This window comes from Poromitra crassiceps (genome assembly GCF_964638095.1).
Source record: "Poromitra crassiceps genome assembly, chromosome: 2".
NCBI classification, from domain to species: Eukaryota; Metazoa; Chordata; class Actinopteri; order Beryciformes; family Melamphaidae; genus Poromitra; species Poromitra crassiceps.
In genome coordinates, this window is record NC_139624.1 from 113,426,110 (window position 1) to 113,447,212 (window position 21,103).

At 49.0% G+C, this 21,103-nt stretch overlaps 1 protein-coding gene across 1 annotated transcript in view; it reads left to right on the forward strand.

The window, feature by feature from the left end:
• The window catches only part of LOC310771414 (uncharacterized protein), a gene marked incomplete at its 3' end in the record, with an annotated part of 57,029 nt that overhangs the window by 31,813 nt on the left and 4,113 nt on the right, over positions 1 to 21,103 (forward strand). Inside the window, exons 16-18 of the mRNA XM_083631910.1 lie at positions 12,770 to 12,867; positions 13,031 to 13,089; positions 20,638 to 20,781. Of these exons, the coding sequence (XP_083488036.1) occupies positions 12,770 to 12,867; positions 13,031 to 13,089; positions 20,638 to 20,781 (301 nt within the window). The remainder of the gene's footprint in view (positions 1 to 12,769; positions 12,868 to 13,030; positions 13,090 to 20,637; positions 20,782 to 21,103) is intronic.

Here is a 21,103-nt window from a genome sequence, read left to right on the forward strand (position 1 = left end):
CACTGATTTGAGCTGCGCCAGGCGTTCGGCCTAGAAACAGCGCCGATGCAACGATAGGGACCCTTATGTTTGCAAACCGTGATTACGTATTTTGTGGGCAGAGCCGAACTGGTTGCAGAAGTGACAGCTAGCCGTTCAGCTGTCATTAAAATATGGAAGATCCGGATGCCTTCTCCACATATTTTAAAGGTTTTCCAGCAACAGACAGGTTATCTTACACAAATAAGCTAACTATAAAATGTAGCCACGAGTTTCCAAGTAGCCTACATTTTGTACGAGCAGCTATTTTTATTTTGACTGCTGTTTTTTCTTCGGGAACCAGGAAATAAAGTACTTCCTCGATAGTGTGACGATGATGATGATGGTGATGATAGACAGTGTTAAATGGAGATTCAACACTGTCTATCATACAGGCGTCACAGCTTGTTCATCCTGACTCACCAGAGAGGCTGAGGAGCATCCGGGTAGTGTAGCGGCAGATGCCCTGCCTACTGTACCAACACGAGGGTTGCAGGTTCGAGCCTCCGTTTTACAGGCACAGTTGATCATGTCTGCGGGTGGGAAGCCGGATTAAGAGTATGTGTCCTGGTCACTGCACTAGCGCCTCCTCTGGTCGCTCCAGGGGGAGGGGAACTGGGGAGAATAGCGTGATCCTCCCATGCGATATGTCCTGCCGGTGAAACTCCTCGCTGTCAGGTGAAAAGAAGCGGCTGGCGACTGCACATGTATCGAATGAAGCATGTGCTAGTCTACAACTCTCCTCAGATCCGCAGAGGGGGTGAAGCTACGACCGGGACAGCAGGGGGAATTGGCCAAGTACAATTGGGGAGAAAATGGGAGGGAAAAAAAGATCAGAAAACAAACAAACAAAATGACAAACAAAAAAGGGGTCCAACCCACAATCTTGGACTTGATTGACTTAATATAGCCTAATGTACATTCCTTACGTTTCAGTCAAAAATGATAGCAAGCTTTTTCCAAGATCAGACCAAGATGTCTCATGATCTGGCAGTTTATTAGTATCACATGGTCAGAGCCAACATCTTACGTCAGCACACTTCTAGCGACAGAGGGTCTGAATCACAAGTCAGCATTTCCGGGTTCCACCAGCACAAAACATGCGGGAAATCTGATTGGCTGGGCTGGTATGGAAGTCCAGCATGCTGTCCGTGGTTGGTCAATTCATAGGTCTCTCACACCTCAATTTATTTTTTCTTAGGGGGCGGGGCGTTAACCACTTTTCAAAAGTTGTGTTCCAGACGTAACGTATCTACGGCTGGCTACTGCGAGACTAGCAGTTTATAGTGTCATATAAGAATGGCTTTGGCTGAACAGTCGGTCCCTGAATTGCCAAATCTGCAAAATTATTTAATAAGTAATAAGCATATAAGGTGAGAGGAACAGTCAGCGTTAAACTTCAGCATTATTTCATTTACCACATTTCAGTGATTTAATTTTAACACAATTAGAGAAGGTAGAAGAATGACTGGTGATAGTTTATTTGTTATCTCTCTACCTACAATACAGGCAGTCCTGGAATCCTGGACAAAATCATATCTAACAATAAACAAGACTAGGTCGAAACCTAGCATATGGCCGGTGTGGTAAAGCGTGCACATCATGTTTCTCATAGGATGATTGCGGAATGGGATGTTATCTGGAGGGGAAAATGTAGCCTAAAAAAAGGAAGTTCAACATTAGTTGGCTTGTGTTAAATGAACAATTATGAACGTCATGCAGCCCTGTATTTTCTGTGGAGCAGTGCTGTAGTGGTCACTGGTCAAAAAAGTGGATAAACTAATTTCTGAGGGAGTTTTCTCACATCGTGCTGTTATCTAAAAAATGTGGAAATAAACTTCAGTCGCCCATATAGGCTACGAGACTATGAGGCTAGAACAACTGAAACTGAATCATATATCCCTAATACTTAAAATACACTACAAGAGTTTCCCTCCGATTTTACATAGGATTTCCAGTTGGGCTCAGTCTGTCTTTGTTGACTGTAGTCTGCAGTTGTTGTGGGCAGTTGTTATGCCAATTAGCAGCAAAATATGTTAGTGTATTATGGGTACAGATTTCTAATCGTCAAGTGTAAACTGCCTCCCGACTCCAGTCAGAGCCAGTCGGAGGTGGAGCCGATTATATCAAACATATTTGAATTTCTTTTGTAGTGTAAACTTGTTCACCGACCCGACTCAACTCAACTCAACTCAACTCACACGTGCATGTGGAATCCCATCAATATCCAATGAAAAACTAGGAGGCAATGAGCCAAAAGCAGTCAAATAGCTAGTCTTCATACTGTAGTAGGGCTGCCAACATTCCATCCCAGCAATACGGGACGGTCGGACCAACGGGGGGGGGGGGGCTATGATTAAATTTTTTTTTACATTCAACTCTAAAAAATGTGTTATGTTCCACATGAGTGATTGTGGCACACCACACGCTGTCAGATAATATAGCCGCGCCCACCTGAGAGTCTCACACACACACACACACACACACACACACACACACACACACACACACACACACACACACACACACACACACACACACACACACACACACACACACACACACACACACGCACACACAGCCCCGCTCTGTGCAGCTGTGCCTGCCCCCTGTCATCAACTGAGTGGCTGCGGCACGCCGGCACCCCCAGGGTCCTAGCGCCCTTCGTGTTATCTCATACAGCACACAAACACACAGGCAAGCAGACAGACAGGTCGCAATATATATGCCTCTTCCCTTAAAAACGGGACAAGTGGCGTCCCGTACGGGACACGTCTCTTTTGACCCAAATACGGGATGTCCCGGCTAATACGGGACTGTTGGCAACCCTATACTGTAGCGATGTGGGGTTGCCAGTAAACATGGGGTTGTCTGAGTGTTGGGTTCAGTTCGCTGGGGGTGTTGTAGAGGGTGTCCCACCGCACTTGAACACGGCTGGGAATAGTGTAACGCACCTGAAGGAGACATGGAGTCATGTGGGGTTGCTAGCTCGCTGGGGATTGGTTGAGCGGGAGGCGGCCATTTTGTCGGCGGGAAAGTGTGTGTTTTGGGCAGGGGTGAAAGTGGTTTGAATTTCTTACAGGAACTATAGGCCTACTACCCCAACCTTCATCGTTTCATATTGTTCTCCTCCCGCCCCCAGCTTCATGCATCCCTGAACACACACATCCATTTGTTTAATGCCTGTATGGTGTAGAAATTAGAAACACTTGATAATATGTATAGTGAATTATTTATTTAAACATTACAACAACAGACTCTCCTATGTGGACTATCATGTGTGATTTCAACTCTCCTTTTTGACCAAAACATTTACCACACACTGAACAATTAAATTGTTTCTCTCCTGTGTGAACTATCATGTGTCTCTTCAAGTCTCCTTTATGGCAAAACATTTACCACTCACTGAACAATTAAATTGTTTCTCTCCTGTGTGAACTATCATGTGTCTCTTCAAGTCTCCTTTATGGCAAAACATTTACCACTCACTGAACAATTAAATTGTTTCTCTCCTGTGTGAACTATTGTGTCTCTTCAAGTCTCCTTTGCCAACCGCCATTAAACAACAGAAGAAGACATTTCACGATAACAGCACTCACACTTCACTCACTGTATTATCACTCTGCTTCACACAGCTGCTCTATCATTGCCTATTACATCCAGCCTGTTAGCTGCTAGACTCAGCTCTCCGTCTTAATCCATTTCACTACCTTTGGTGGTTAGGTGGCGCTGTTGGCGCCGCTCACCAAACGTCTGGAAACCGAGACTAGTTAGCTGCTGATATACTCCACAAAGTAAAACCGTTTTCAAAATATGCGTTATTTTGATAAACAGACCTCACAACGGGGCTCTATAGAGTTACCTGTGCCTAGTACCATTATTAATCCATCATAAAGATAACTATGTTTCTGGTAGTTTGCTAAAATACTAGTGCTAATCTGTTAGCGAGCTATCGGGCAAGCTTCTTCTTCTTCTGCTGCTTCTAATAGCTCTGCAGCAGACTAGATGCCTTGAGGCACATCGCTGCCTCTCACTGGTTGGAAATATTACTGTTTCTGCTTGCTGCATAACGTCAGCCATGTGTTTCCTGGTTAGAAATTATGCGATCTGATTGCTTCTGCACTCTGCAGCAATCGGATTTTGATTGACAGGCAGCTGCATGTCTTTCCCCAACGGCGTTCAGGCACGGAAAGTCTTACAGGAACTGCGCACCGGACGGTTCCGGCCCACTTTCACCAGTGGTTTTGGGCCAGAAGGATAGAAGCCGGCGAACGAGAGGAAGAGCTAGGAAATGCTCTTGGTGTTGTGGCTGTAGGTCTAAGCCTGTTAACAGAGACCTAGAACTATAATAAATGCACGGAATTGCAAGTCGACCTTTGTCTCCTTCCTCCTTCATTCCGGTCCGGGAGCACATTATTACATTGGTGTCAGCAAGTGACTAAGAACTTTCGCCGCTCGCCTCGCGCGATAACAGCGGAAAAATGGAGCGGAGCGGAGCCCGCCCAAGGGTTAAGTTGGAGAGAATGGAGAGGGACGAGGCTGAAGCCTGGGAGTTCGCGAGGACGAATGCTGCGGAGGAGGGCTTGATGGGGAGCTACAGACGGGTGGAGGAGAGCCTCAGGCGGAGGGAGAATGAAGCCGAACCGGGCCCCTCTAACAGACAGGGACCCGTGCACGGAGCAGCAGAAGCCGGGGGAAATCCGGTACAGCTGGCGCCGGAGAGGAGTAGCAGCCGAGGCGGACGGGTCCCCATCAAGACGCAGAAGTACGCTGGTAAACATAGTTGGGAGGCGTTTCAGGCCCACTTCGAACTGATAGCGGCTGATGAGGGCTGGACAAAGCATGAGAAAGGGATAAAACTAGCTACGTGCCTAGTGGATGACGCGCTAGCATGTTTGCTACTGCTAAGCCCAGGGGAAAGAGGGGACTATGGAGCGCTGGTGGGGGCCCTGCAGAGGAGATTCGGGCATTGTGAGCTGCCGAGCATACAACGTGCCGAACTGTGTAACAGGCGCCGACAGCCTGGCGAGCCGCTGCGTGTTTTGGCTAATGACATTGAGACTCTATCAAGAAGGGCATATACTCACATGTTGCCAGAGGTGCAGAGTGAGCTCGCCAGGGACCAGTTTGTTCGAGCTTTGACCCCGGGTTGGCTGCGCGCCCAGACCGAGCTGGCACGCCCAAGGACGCTGCAGGAGGCGTTGGAGCTGGCATCAGAGAGAGAGATCGTGGGGAGGACAGCGCGAGGGGGGACACCCCCACCGTGAGGGCTACAGTGGAATACAACCCGGCCCAGGAGGAGCCAGCATGGGCGAACAAGCTGACAGGACAGATAACTGAGCTGATACGTGCTGTGACGCTGCAATCTCCGCCCGGTGCAGCACCACCGCAACTGGAGGTGAGGCGCTGCTGGGAGTGTAACCGACCGGGACATCTGGCGAGAGAGTGCCGCAAGCGTGCGAGGGGGCGGGGAAACGGCGCGGGGCTCGTGTAGAAGGGACGGAGCGGGCCCCCGGCGTCATGTCCCACGCTGCCCTGTCATCGGCAGAAGGAGCCCAATGGCACGGTGGGGGGAGTGAAACTCCGTTTTCCCCTGGAGCGGAGAACGGCGCGGAATCGGACATGGTGGTGGGGTGGACAAGGGTTGGGAAACTTCTGGGGTCATGCTACGTCCCTGTCAGGCTGGCAGGGGTGCAGTGTGTGGCCCTGGTGGACACCGGGTCCACTGCAACGATACTGAATCCTGAACTCGTTCCGGAGGGAGTGCGGTGGGAGTCTACAGTGAAGCAACTGCGGACAGTGACCGGTGAGTTGGCTCCCATGAAGGGAAGGGCGAGGGTCATGATAAATGTGGGGGGGCTGTCAGTGAGTTTCCTGGTATGGGTAGCAGATGTGCAGGAGCACTTCATACTGGGTTTAGACTTTCTTAAGTTTACTCGCTGCATAATGAACCTAGGGGAAAACACCCTGTGTTTCCCTGGCGGCCCCACTGTCAAGTTGATGCCCTGCCCACAAGCCCCGAGCACAGGCCCACTTGCAGTGAGAACTACGGAGACATGCGGGGACGCTGCAGCGTTCCCGGCCATCAGTGATAGCTCCTTCCCCACGAGTACTAGCATCCAGCAGGGCTATGTCTCGGAGCCACCAGGCTCACTTCCTCTCAACCCCTCCCCCAACGATCAGCCCCTTCCCCCGGCCACTAGCCAGCCCCTGTCGGCAACGGCCGCCTCCTTTACGCCACAGGGACCCCCTTCGCTAGTAGCACCAAAGACCGGCGGGGGGTTGGACAGGGTGGCGGCGATAAGAGAGATGTGGGAGCGAAACCGTAGCAGGTTAGAGCCCCGGGAGCAAGAAGAGCTGTGGCGAGTGCTGATAGAGTTTCAGGACAGTTTCGCCCTGTCGGATGAGGATCTAGGCCGCACACACCTGGTGCAACACCAGATAGACACTGGGGACGCACGGCCCATCAGGATGCCGGCCCGCAGAGTCCCCATGGCATACCGGGAGGAGTCAGAGAGGGCAATTGAAGAGATGCTAAAGGCGGGGATCATTGAACCATCGGACAGCCCCTGGGCCTCAGGGGTTGTGATGGTGAAGAAGAAAAAGAGCAACAAGAGGAGGTTCTGCGTGGATTACAGGCAGGTGAACAAAGTAACCAAGAAGGACTCATACCCGATGCCCCACGTCGACGAGTCGCTGGACACGGTGGCTGGCTCGGAATGGTTCTCCTCGCTGGATCTGCGCAGCGGCTACTGGCAGGTGCCCCTCAGCCCCGATGCCAAACAAAAAACTGCCTTCCGCACGGGGAGGGGGTTGTGGCAGTTCTGCGTCCTCAGCTTTGGATTGTGCAACGCCCCAGCCACTTTTGAGAGGCTAATGGAGAAGGTGCTGGCTGGCATTCCTCAGCGGGAATGCGTTGTCTACCTTGATGACATCTTGACACACGGGGGTTCTTTCCATACGGCTCTGGGGACGTTGAGGAGGGTCCTGGAGAGGATACGGGAGGCGGGCCTGAAACTCCATCCAGACAAATGCCATTTTATGAGGAGGGAGGTGGAGTTTCTGGGGCACAAGATCGGGGGCGAGGGCATCAGCACTCAAGAGGAGAAGATCCAGGCGGTGAGAGACTGGCCCACCCCCACCACAAAAAAACAGCTGGAGAGCTTTGTGGGTCTCGCCTCCTACTACAGGAGGTTCGTGTGGGGGTTCTCCAGCATCGCGGAGCCCCTCTTTCGCCTGAAGGAGAAGGGCGCAACGTTCGTCTGGAGACCGGAGTGCCAGGAGGCATTCGGGGCCCTTAAGAAGGCGTTGACGGAGGCGCCCTGCCGTTCATCTTGGACACGGACGCCAGCAACACGGGCATGGGTGCCGTACTGGCTCAGGAGGGGCCGGATGCAGAGAGAGTAGTGGCCTACTTCAGTAAGACATTTAACAAAGCTGAGCGTAACTACTGCGTCACGCGCCGGGAGCTTCTCGCCGTGGTAGCGACTGTCAAGCATTTCTGATACCACCTGTGCGGCATGCCATTCACCATCAGGACTGATCACTCCGCTCTCCAGTGGTTGTTGTCCTTTCGCGAGCCGGAGGGACAGATAGCACGCTGGCTGGAGAAGCTACAAGCATACAATTTCACAATTGTACATCGGGCCGGGGCACGCCACACGAACGCTGACGCCCTGTCCAGACGTCCGTGCGCTTCAAAGGGGTGTCGATACTGCGACAAGAGAGATGCACGGGAGGAGGAGCGCCGGGGAGAGGCAGGGTTGTGCCCCATGCATGAAGAGGCGGGGCCGATCTGCAGAGAACTGCGGGTGATCGGAGCAGCTGAATGGAGAGCACAGCAAGAGCAAGACCCAGCTTTGCAGCCGGTCCTGCAGTGGGTGGAGGAGGGTCGGAGACCACCCCCGGAGGAGGTGGCAGGGGCAGCCACCGCCACAAAGAACCTGTGGCACGAATTTAAGTGTCTGCGGACACAGGAAGGAGTGCTACAGAGGGCCTGGAAGGAGCCGGCCACCGGGGAAAGCCGGTGGCGGGTGGTGGTGCCCAAAGCACTCCGAGAGACAGTGATGAGAAGCTCCCACGGGAGCACCGGTGCGGGACACTTCGGGGTGAACAAAACCATCCGCCGCCTCCGTCAAGGTTTTTACTGGGGGTTGATGCAAAGAGACGTGGAGGATTTTTGTCGCCGCTGCGAACTGTGCGCAGCCCACAAGGGCCCACCAGGGCAGTCACACGCCCTGCTCCAGCAACTCGCCGCGGGGGCGCCCATGGAGAGGGTAGCCGTGGACGTGATGGGGCCGTTTCCGTGCTCAGACAAGGGGAACCGCTACGTCCTGGTAGCCATGGACTATTTCACGAAGTGGCCCGAGGCGTACGCGTTGCCGGATCAAGAGGCGGGGACGGTGGTGGATGCACTGATGGAAGGAATGTTCAGCAGGTTCGGAGCGCCCGAGACCCTCCACAGCGACCAGGGGAGGAATTTTGAGTCGCGTGTCTTTGCAACTCTCTGTGAGCGGTTGGGCACGAGGAAAACACGAACCACAGCACTGCACCCGCAAAGTGATGGCCTCGTAGAGAGGTTCAACCGGACGCTGGCTAAGCAAGTAGCCATCCTCACAGCAGAGCACCAGCGTGACTGGGACACCCACCTGCCTCTTGTCCTCATGGCTTACAGGTCCGCTGTTCAGGAGTCCACCTCCTGTACGCCTGCGCTGCTCATGCTGGGGCGGGAGCTCCGGACCCCAGCGGAGGTGGCGTTTGGTCGGCCGCCGGATACTCCTGCCGTTCCACCAGGGAGGGAGTATGCCAGGAGACTCCAGGATCGGTTGGAGTCCGCCCACAACTTTGCTCGGGATCAACAGGAGAAGGCGGGTAGGAGGCAAAAGAGGAACTATGATGTGAGGGCCAGGGGGAGGCATTTCCAGGCCGGGGAACTGGTCTGGGTCTATAGCCCTAGGAGGAAGAAGGGTCGGTGCCCCAAGCTGGACAGTCACTGGGTAGGACCCTGTAAGCTGTTGGAAAGGTTGGGGGAGGTGGTGTACAGGGTCCAAATGTCACTCGGGGGGAGGGTGGTGGCACTGCACCGGGACCGGCTGGCCCCTTACCGGGGGGATTGTCTTCCCACCACGGACGCTGTCCGCCCAGCGTCCTCGCAGAGAGACGTTGTGGTGGAATCCCCCGGGACAGGGAGTGTTAGCCCCTTTAGTCCCCTCCCTGCTGCCCTCCAAGGGGGGACCACAGGGTCGAGGAGGCCGCAGAGGCGGAGAAGGGCTCCAGTGAGTCACCAGGACTATGTGTTGTTGTAAAAAAAAAAGAAAAAAAAAAAAGACTTGTAGTGTGATGTTGATGTGCATGTTTACTGTACCACTTGGGACAAGTGTTTGTTTAGAAGGGGGGGCTGTGTAGCGATGTGGGGTTGCCAGTAAACATGGGGTTGTCTGAGTGTTGGGTTCAGTTCGCTGGGGGTGTTGTAGAGGGTGTCCCACCGCACTTGAACGCGGCTGGGAATAGTGTAACGCACCTGAAGGAGACATGGAGTCATGTGGGGTTGCTACTGTAGCTCGCTGGGGATTGGTTGAGCGGGAGGCGGCCATTTTGTCGGCGGGAAAGTGTGTGTTTTGGGCCAGAAGGATAGAAGCTGGCTAACGAGAGGAAGAGCTAGGAAATGCTCTTGGTGTTGTGGCTGTAGGTCTAAGCCTGTTAACAGAGACCTAGAACTATAATAAATGCACGGAATTGCAAGTCGACCTTTGTCTCCTTCCTCCTTCATTCCGGTCCGGGAGCACATTATTACAATACGATAGATATTTCTGATACCAAGGCACACGTGAATGAGGGAAGCAAAGATGCTATGCCAGTTGCTCACGGTTAAGTCAAAAAGAATAAAACCGAAACTTCCCGTTGCGAATTTCAAAATAAAAGTATACCATTGCAAGCGTTTTGTGTGTGTGATCCGAAATACCCATTTGCATAGAAACCTGTTTTAAATTAACGTAATAATGGCTTCGAAAAGTCGATTTTAACCCGTAGTGAGTCATGCAGTAATACATTAAAGCTTTTATTTTTAAACTTAAATGATGTCTAGCTTCCGTATGGTTAGTATGGTCACGTAAGTTTGCTGGTTATTTGTGTTGTGGGTTCAAGACGATACCGTCTTATAACTTGAAAGCTGTGAGTTTGCTGGGTGCACAGTCGGGTAGTGTATTTTGATCTGTGATTCCAGTCGTGTAATGTATTTCAGTGAGTTTTTCAGTCGTGATAAAAAGTCTTAATGAACCAGTCGTGTAGTGTAAACTCCCCAGTCTCTTCATAATCAGCTACGATTGTCAAAGTCGGCTAGTGTATCTAGGCTATAATATAATTTTATTCTTATCAGCATCATTGTTTATTTTGTGGTTTTCTGGCACATTGGACTTACCCTGCTAGCCGGGCGCAAGGAGCAGACACTGACAGAAAGAAAATGCTGGAAGAACGCTGGTCCACCCGCAATATGCAATTAAGCAGATTGAAAATGTTAGCTCAGCAGCTGGACCTAGCTTGATAGCTACCAGCTAACAAGTTAACACGTTAACACGCTGGTCCGCCCGCAATATGCAATGAATTAAGCAGATTGAAAACAACGTTAGCTCAGCTGTGGGATGCCTTGGCGCACAAGTGCACAACTTTCTCTAACGCTCCCAACTTTCTCTATACATGCTCTGTCGTCATTGGAAACAACTGGAAAACTGAAGAAGCTGGAGCTGTGGAGAAGAAGCTCAGTAGACACACTCAGTGGACACACGGCCATTAATGCACTAGTGGCAGTGGCATACAGTACACTTACCGTGGCAAGAACTTGAAAGCGGAGTACCGCGCTGTACAGCGGTGACCAGTGGGACGACCAGACCAGATTCGGCACGCAGGTGGTCCCCAGGTCGGGCATGCAAATTGTATGGACGAGTGGAGAGGCAAAAATATTCTCAGATTTGGGTTTGAGAGAGAAAATCTCGTCACATGGGGTCCGTTGATCTAATGTGGGCTAAATTAGGGTTCCAAACTCCTGAAACACACTTCAGGACGTGTATGACAGACTTCCAGTGAGCTCCTTGATATTCATTGTCAAAGGTTTCCATTATTTTTTCCCTACTGCCACTGCACGAAAAACCTACTTTCCGGGACTTTGCACAACTGCAAACAGATCCACCTTGCAGGTCTTTGTGGCACTTTGTGGCAAGGTGGGGGAAAGTACCATATAGTGTCCACATATTGAGTCTGTATGCGGTCATTTACTTGCCCGGAAAGCAGGTTTTTCATGCAGTATGCAGTGCCTTGCAATGGCCAATAGGTGGCTGTCTTTCCCTCTGAAATATAATAATCAAGAAATGTCCCGAAGCAGAAAATGAGCGTGCGAAGCAGGGGCGGTTCTAGGCCTTTTTTGGGTGGGCTTTAGCCCACCCAAAAATAGTCTCAGCCCACCCAAAAAAAAAAAAAAAAAAAAAAGGGGGTTTTTTTCTTTTCTTTTTTTTCTCTCCAAATCCATGGTGGTCATTAGTAGCAGTTTCTGTTAAAATGATCTTTATTTATTATTTATTTTTGCTTTAAAACTATTTTTTAATTTTCTGCTTAAAGTTCATGAAAAAAAGTGGCATTCTTGTTTTTTCCCACACTAATTTCATAATACCATTTGTAATGCCACCGTTGTAGTGCTGTTGTTCAAAATTAAAGTACATTTTCTCAGATTTATTGGTGTCTTTCTAGTCACACAATGTAATAGTCAGTGTTTCCCATACACTGATCTATTTGTGGTGGTACACCCTACATAGATTTTGACCCCCACAAATACTGCCACATATTAATTTCAACTAGTTGACTGCAAACTCCTGCTTTATTGCTTACAGTATATTATCATCTTGTCGGAATATTATTCCAGCCAATAAGTTAGGAAGTTCCCTTTTGATTTAATTTTACTTTTGTTTTGCCTACAAAGCAAAATGTTACTTTACTTGAAACTCCCCTGAAGTGATTTTGGTATTATTTATGCAAGCATAATTCTACCATATAGTAACCTGTATGCAGAATATATTATAGTGAAACAATAATTTTTTCATCGCTGTAAAACCACAGAACGGTAAAGAAGATATTGATGTGTGTAGTTCTTCATAGATCTAGTCTCTTCATTTTGATCTCAAAGTGCGCCAGTTTGATCCATTTTTACTTGAAACTGTACAAAATTTTCTTCCGGGGGGGCATGCCCCCGGACCGCCCTAGGGGTTCAGTGGTCCATGACCTTTGGGTGGGCTGAGCCCACCCAAAGCTCTGATGCTAAAACCGCCCCTGGTGCGAAGCGTGCAATATTTCTAGTTACAATTATAGCATGATGAGCATAATAAACTCAATGTGCACAAAATTTCACATGGGTTGAATGCAGTTGTTTGGCGTTAAACTGCATGCAATTTTCTGATGTTTGTGTAGTAGTGCTAGACTAGCAGTAGCAATAGCAGCAGTAGCAATGGTAGTAGCCTACTGTAGTAGTAGTAGGCCTAGAAGTAGTAGCAGTTAGTAAGAAAACATTGGTACTTTTAAAATACTGTCACACCTATTTGTTGCCATGCAGCAACAACAATCTAAGGCTACAGCAGCTTCTCTTCCTCCCTTTGCCTCGTTTTCTCTGAATGAAATTGAATGTCTTCTTCTGTCTGTCTGTCCGTCTGTCCGTCTGTCTGTCTGTCTGTCTGTCTGTCTGTCTGTCTGTCTGTCTCTCTCCATGTGTTAGCATGCAGGCTCCCACCCTTACATAGGCTGCACTGTCATGGCTCTCTGTGTCATACAGCCAATTATGGCAGCAGTCAGACCGGCCCCAGAGTCCCCCCGGTAAGACCTCCAAGCAGATTTTAATAACTCCACAGCTCGCATATCACCGTCTCAAATAAGTCGAAATTATGCTGATCCAGGCCTGCAAGACACAGTGTCGGGATGTTTAAAATTCTCCACAGTCAGTTGAATCATGTCAAGTCCTGTTTCTCTGCCACTGCAGGAGGATCGTCTTCAACTGGCTGCATCTGGGCACAGGCACTGTTGGGCAGGTGCTTGCTGGTAAGGAATAGCCTAATAATTTGTTTTCAGTTTTCAGTCTCTTGACTAATTTGTATGCTCTTTCATGCATGAGTTATCTTAATTCACTGTTTGATGTTTTAATTTGTGTTTTGTCTCTTATTTTATATGTTATATTTTCTATGTGCCACTTTGATCAGAACATAGTATAGTCCATAGTCCCGACCAAAGAGGGGACTATGGATTGTCTCAGTCCATGAGTTCATTTGTTGTTAGTCACATGTAATGGCGACTTTGTGCTGCTATAGGAAAATACATGAGAACCTGAGAACGATTGTGGACTCAATCACAGGTTCACAGAGTCAGAAATTTAAGTTTTGTTTCTGCGCCATCTTGTTTCTCTACTGAGGTCGGGAGGTAGCTTGTTTCTGTGCTCGTGCATATGTATGGAAATAAACAGTAATATGCAACACGTTCTCATTCCGAGCACGTAGCATATTGACGCTTTGTCCCGTCCCTTGTGTGTCGCTTGTTACTAACATGGTACCCTTGAGCGACCCATGAAACGACTAAACTCAATGTAAACCCATGGAAGTCATCTTTGGCATCTTATGGCAACTGCTCCCCCATTAGTCAACTGCTCCCCCATTAGGGTCTGGGGGGAGGTTAGGTTTAGGCGTGGGGGGTGGGAGAGGTTAGGTTTAGGGTTAGGGTCTGGGGGAGGTTAGGTTTAGGCATGGGGGTGGGAGACGTTAGGTTTAGGGTTAGGGTCTGGGGGAGGTTAGGTTTAGGCATGGTGGGTGGGAGAGGTTAGGTTTAGGGTTAGGGTCTGGGGGAGGTTAGGTTTAGGCGTGGGGGGTGGGAGAGGTTAGGTTTAGGGTTAGGGTCTGGGAGAGGTTAGCTCCTCCTCCCAGACCCTAATGGGGGAGCAGTTGACTAATGGGGGAGCAGTTGACTAATGGGGGAGCAGTTGCCATAAAGATGACTTCCATGGGTTTACATTGAGTTTAGTCGGAAAGCCCAAGTCGTTTCATGGGTCGCTCAAGGGTACCATGTTAGTAACAAGCGACGCACAAGGGACGGGACAAAGCGTCAATATGCTACGCGCTCGGAGTGAGAATGGGTTGTAATATGATATAACTATAATTCACTTTTCAAGCTTCAGTTAATCACATGGATGATATTGGTCAGCCTGCTTACTACAGTACATGTATGCATGGTGAAATTGCCAAGACATGCTGAAGACCCGAAACGTCCGTCATGTGGCAATAAAAAAAAGACAATTTGGAGTGCTGTCCTTCTGTTTTATTATGCCTCCGCCGGCGATTGCCAGGCCGGAGGCATTATGGATCCGGGTTCTCCGTCCGTACGTACGGACGTCCATCTGTCCGATGTTCGGTAACACGATATCTGAGGAACGGAACGCCTTGACGGAATTTCATCAAATTTGCCTCAAGAATCGACTTAGACTCAAGGATGATCTGATTAGATTTTGGTGGTCAAAGGTCAAGGTCACTGTGACCCCTCAAACGCCATTTTCAAGCTTGTTAACGCGATATCTCAGGAACGCCTTGACGGAATTTCATCAAATTTGCCTCAAGCATCGACTTAGACTCAAGGATGATCTGATTAGGTTTTGGTGGTCAAAGGTCAAATGTCAAGGTCACTGTGACCTCTCGAACGCCATTTTCAAGCTTGTTAACGCGATATCTCAGGAATGCCTTGATGGAATTTCATCAAATTTGCCTCAAACATCGACTTGGACTCAAGCATGGACTGATTAGATTTTGGTGGTCAAAGGTCAAGGTCACTGTGACCTCTCGAACGCCATTTTCAAGCTTGTTAATACGATATCTCAGGAATGCCTTGACGGAATTTCATCAAATTTGCCTCAACCATTAACTTGGCCTCAAGGATGAACTGATGATTTTGGTGGTCAAAGTTCAAGGTCGCTGTGACCTCACGAACACCATTCCCAAGTTCGTTAGCGCGATATCTCAAGAACGGTTTGATGGAATTTCGTCTGATTTGGCTCAAACATCGACTTGGATGCAAGGATGAACTGATTCCATTTTGGTTATCAAAGGTCAAAGTTCAAGGTCACTGTGACCTCACACACCCAATTTCCAAGCTCTGTAATGCAACATCTCAGGAGCGCCTTGACGGAATTTGAACTCAAGAATGAACTAATGGCGGAGGCATAAATCCGCGGTGTGGTCGTTCTAGTTATCTAAGGATCCAGCTCCCAGCTGTTAAGATATTATCGTGAGTGGAGCGCATTGTAACTTTTTCTTTTATTTTAAGAAATAAGCAGTGTCTTACCATCAGTAGTAGGCAGTGTTGGGCAGTTACGCGTTACTTAGTAACAGTAATTAGATTATGTAATTAGATCCGAATGATCTCTCCCACCTTCTAAATTTAGAGGCATGCCTGTCCGATATAAAAAACTGGATGTGTTCAAACTTTCTGCTGTTAAATGATGCTAAAACAGAGCTATTAGTCATTAGACCCACTAAGCACAAGGACCTAAATGTAGTTGTTAATATAAATGGATGTATTGTCCGCGAAAGCTCCACTGTGAAAAACCTTGGAGTGATCTTTGATTCTCACTTATCATTTCAGCCTCATATTGCAGCTATTACTAAAACATCTTTTTTTCATCTTCGTAATATATCAAAAATCCGTTGCTGAAACCCTGATACACGCCTTTGTTTCATCGAGATTGGATTATTGTAATGTCCTATTTTCTGGCTTGCCACTTTACAGCTCTAAAAGGCTGCAACTTATACAGAATGCAGCTGCCAGAATTCTAACCAAAACTCGGAAGTTTGATCATATAACTCCGGTCCTAATCTGTCATTGGCTCCCCATTCAGACCAGATCGGATTTTAAGGTACTTTTATTAGCCTATAAAGCTGTTCACGGGCTTGCACCCCCATACCTAGCTGAGCTAATCATCCCATATGCCCCCACGCGCCCCCTCCGCTCACAGGATGGTAACTATCTTACTGTCCCGAAAATTTATACAAAATCGGCAGGAGGTAGAGCTTTTTCCTATCGTGCTCCATATCTCTGGAACCAGCTCCCCCGATCAATTAGGGAGGCTGGCTCCATAAATATCTTCAAAGCCAAACTCAAGACTTATATGTTCTCACAAGTTTATGATATTGTTTGATAATGTATTGTATTGTAGCGTTTCAGGTAATCCAAGTATTACCTGTAATGTGATGTACAAGAGAAGTGTCTAGATTGTAGCTAGGAACTAATGTATGTGGGTGTGTTCCTAGGGGAAAGGGGGTATATATGACCAGCGGCCGCAGGCCGGATGTCAGTCAAGCTATGGAGTGAGCGAGATCGGTTGTTGTGTGTAGAGCTAGCGGTGTGAAGCTAGCTGCTAGGAGCTAAAGAAGCCTGTGAATAAAGACCCTGTACCAACTACAACTCTCCGTTCCTTGGCGTATCACCGATACGTTACATTGGTGTCAGAAGTGAAGCGGTAATGCCTGATTTCGGTCGAGAGGGGAGAGAGTGAGGAGGAACGGCGGAGGAAAAGTTGGAGATCAAAGGCTCGAGCGACCTAGCGGTAGCGAGCTAGCTGTGTGAGCTAGCTGCTACGAGCGCCACGTGTGATGGTGCGCTTAGAGGAAAGCCTGTCGGCAAACGGGAGAAAAGAGGAGCTGACGACGGAGATCAGCTCGATGCTGGCGGGCATGGAAGCCCGTGTGTTGAAAGAAGTCAGACGGCTGGTAGAAGAGACTCCTGCCTGGGCAGTAGAGGTGATGCGGACGCTGCGAGAAGTAATGCAGCGGGTGGATTTGATGAGCGCAGAGGGAGCGCAGTGTGGAGAACGGCCGGAGGAACCACAAAATAGACTGTGTTGGAGCTGTGGAGAACCGGGCCATGTGGCGAGGTGGTGCCGAGGCGGACCCGGGAGACGGACCGGGTATGCGGGACAACGACATGGACAGCAGGGAGCCTGCTGGCAATGCGGGGCGATCGGACATCTAGCTAGAGAGTGTCGAGAAGCTGTCGGGGACTGGAAGACAGCGAGAGAGGAGAGACGTGCAGGCGGCGGACAGGTGAGGCTTTGTTGGGCTTGCCAGTCGCCTGAACATTTAGCCAGAGACTGCACTAAGGGTGTGGGCGCTGGAAGAGACACACAGCCGGGGGAGCAACAGGCAGAGGAGCAGCGGAGTAGCGGGGCAGTGGAGCAGCGGAGCAGTGCAGAGCCGATTGTTCTGGGCAGGAGAGTGACTGTTGAGCCGGCCCAGGCTAGCTGCTCTGCATACCAGCCGGTAGAGGGGGACATCATCATCAGCGACGAGACCATCAGGAGAGCGGGGATCGTTTTGAACAGCCAGAGGGAAGTGAGCGACATCATCTGCAGAGCTGTTACAGTCGGGGGAGCGGCACTCGTGTCCCCGGGGGAGCGAGAGGGGTCAAGGCCGGAGGAGACGGCCCAACCAAGCCGCTACACAGCCCCCACGGCTGCACTGCAGAAAGCCGAGGTGGAGATCGACGCCGATGGTGTTCGCCCTGCTGTCCTCAACACGCCGCCCCCTGGGGGAGCGGGACGGGAGGACGAGCGAGTGCAAGAGGTGGAGCAGACAGACGAAGACAGGGCCATCTGGGAGGTCGACGGGCATGAGCGGAGACGCAGACAGATGGAGGATGCGGATATCGGTCCGGTGTATGCGTGGGTGGCGGCCGGACGCCGGCCCCCTGTGGAGGAGATTCACATGTTTTCCGGTGCCACGAAAGGACTGTGGAACATGTTTTCGGACCTGCAACTGGGTGGAGCTGGGGTTTTAGAGAGAAAGGGGCACGGGAAAAGCGGGACCCAGTGGGTGGTACCCGGTTGCCTGCGAGAATTGGCACTGAAGTGGATGCACGAGGGCCCATACGGTGATCGTGGGCCCGAAGAGACACTCAGCCTCATCCGTGGACATTTCTACTGGGGCAAACAAAAGGAGGACGTGCGGAGATACTGCAGGGAGTGTGAGGTCTGTGGGGCACAAAGGGGGGACCGAAAAGAGTTACACTGCAGAGGACTAACCCCACTGGGGGTTGAGCGGGACTAGTGTGCTTCAGGTGGGACAGAAGCTGTAAAAGGGGGGATGGAAATAGTGGTTGAAGTGAAGTGGGATAATGTGAGTAAGAAAAAAAGGTTTAAATGAAGGTAATGAAAAAAGAATGATGTAAATGTTGGGGTTATTGTCGAACTGAAATGATATGTGGGTTGAATTTAAATGAATGGGGAAAGAGGAAAGAAATGATGTCAATGTGATGGGTTTGAGTTAAATTGAAAATGAGTGTAAAGGAAAGAGGGAAAACGTAAATGGGTTATTGAGTTGAATGTAAATGTGTGTAAAAAAAGAAAAGGGCTATTGGAATGGGAAAAGAGGAAGGAATGAAAAGAAATGCAAATGGTGGTGGTGGAACGAAAATTAAGAAGTGTGCTGAAATAATAAGAGACAAATTGGGGGAATACAAAATGTTGTGGGGTGGTGTGTTTTGGTACAGGGGGATATGTGTGGGTTGTGGGTGTCGACGTGGGCGTCGACTAATGTTGGGTGAGGAGTATGTAGCGTTTCAGGTAATCCAAGTATTACCTGTAATGTGATGTACAAGAGAAGTGTCTAGATTGTAGCTAGGAACTAATGTATGTGGGTGTGTTCCTAGGGGAAAGGGGGTATATATGACCAGCGGCCGCAGGCCGGATGTCAGTCAAGCTATGGAGTGAGCGAGATCGGTTGTTGTGTGTAGAGCTAGCGGTGTGAAGCTAGCTGCTAGGAGCTAAAGAAGCCTGTGAATAAAGACCCTGTACCAACTACAACTCTCCGTTCCTTGGCGTATCACCGATACGTTACAGTATTTTACTATTTACTTCTCTTGATGTGACTTTTATTATCATGTATAGGTCACTGTAGCCTACTATCATGTTTTCTTCCATTGTTGTTGTTTTCCTTAACTGTAAAGTGTTTCGAGACCATCTCGGATGGTGATTTTACACTTTAAATAAATTGAAATTGAAATTATTAGGTAGACCTGTCGCGCACACGTATGTGCGGTGCAACACTGACAGGTCAGAGTGTGTTACTTCAAAACAAATCGAAGCAGCATGATGGAGGCTGAAGCCAGGAGAATAGAAATACGTGTTCAAAAGCTGGAGGTATTCATGCCAATATTTTGAGTTTGTCTCGGTCAAAGATGCAAATAACATTATTGTCCGTTGTAAACTATGTGCAACCGTGATGGATATGGGTGTAACAGTTCACTGGATTAACAGATCCACTTTGGGTAAGTGTAGACTTTGTTACTTTCTAACGTTCTGGTCAAAGCCTTCTGATCATAGACAGACGGCCCAGGGAATGTTAATAGATCATCATCAATTTTCTTCTTAAATCAACGAAGCTTGAAACGTTTGCATGTGGCTGTTGTTTTATTACCACTCTGCAGCATCTTTCTTTACACTCACGTTATCTGACTGACTCTCTCATTTCACGTCTTTTCCCGTGTCAAGCTAGCCAGTCTTAACACACCACTTCCCTAACTGAATTTCAAAGTAAAATGCCTTTGGTGTTTCTTTTAACCCATTGATGCCTGATGCAGCATTTGTGTGTGTATCCCTTTAAGACCGCGAACCGCGTTAACGCGGTTCGCGGTCTTAAAGGGATACGCACACAAATGAGGGATATACACGCAAATGCTGCATCAGGTATCAATGGGTTAACCATAATACCAAAGCGAAAATAATTAATACAGTGACATGCTAGACATCTAGCAACTTAAGTGTGAGGTGTTTGGGGAAAAAAAAGAAGAACTAGTAACGTAACTAGTAACATAACTAATTACTTTTTGAAAAAGTAATCAGTAAAGTAACTTTTATTACTTTTTTATGGAGTAATCAGTAATCAGTAACTAATTACTTTTCCAGAGTAACTTGCCCAACACTGGTAGTAGGATATGGATTGCTTTTGTTTTTCTAAGTAGACTTTCATATTTGTTCTGCATGTGGGTGGTCTGGAAATAACAGAATTTTGTTTGTTGTTTTATTTACTTGTTGCGTACACAGATCTCTCTTGAAAACAAGATCTCAATCTCACTCTGGGGACTTACCTGTTATAGTTAATAATCTTATAGTTAAATAAGGAAAAAAAGAAGAAGAAGACATTATTATTGAAGCTCTTTATAATCAAACATAGTTTGGACAAAACATGGTTTACAGATTTACAGAGCAAATGCTAACAATTGCAATGCTGCACCGCTTAGCATCCCCTGAATCCTCCCCTCTCCTCTTGTCTTCTCTCCCCTCTCATCTCCTCCCTCTCTCTCTCCTCTCCCCTCTCTCTCGCCTCTCCCCTCTCCTCCTCTCCTCTCCTCTCCTCTCTCTCGCCTCTCATCTCCTCCTCTCTCGCCTCTCCTTTCCTCTTTCTCTCCTCGCCTCCCCTCTCCTCTCTCTCTCCCCTTCCCTCTCCTCTCTTTCATCTCCTCTCTCCCTCTCTCGTCTCCTCCCCTCTCCTCTCTCTATCCCCTCCCGACTCCTCCTCTCTCTCTCTCTCCTCTCCTCTCTCCCCTCTCCTTTCTCAGTGGTGGCTGTCTTCCTGGGTGTTGGTGAGCAAGCGTTGTTGCTGCCAGGGCCCTGGTCTCCTGCAGTGCTGACTGGGTGGTTGCTGTGGATGGTGCTGGCAGACCTGCTGCTGCTTATCCACTCCCACAGAGTGAAGACTGGAGGTACTGAGGTTTACTCTGAGTCAGTCTGTTGGATCCAGCTGTCAGTTTGGCCTCCGTTTGATGGGTACTGTGCTTAGCGCTGGCTCAGCCTGGTGGACTTTCAAGCCTGTAGCGTTCTGGGCCAATCAGGAACTAATTAGCATGTTGCATGACGGCTCCTCTCCAGATCTTCCTCTCCCACAGTCAGAGATGGGAAAAGTACATGCATTCCTTGCTTAAGTAGAAGTACAGTAAAAAAAAAGACTGGTAAAAGTAGAAGTAGGCTACTGATTCAACATGTTTATGCAAGTAAAAGTAAAAAAAAAGTACAGGGTCTGAAATG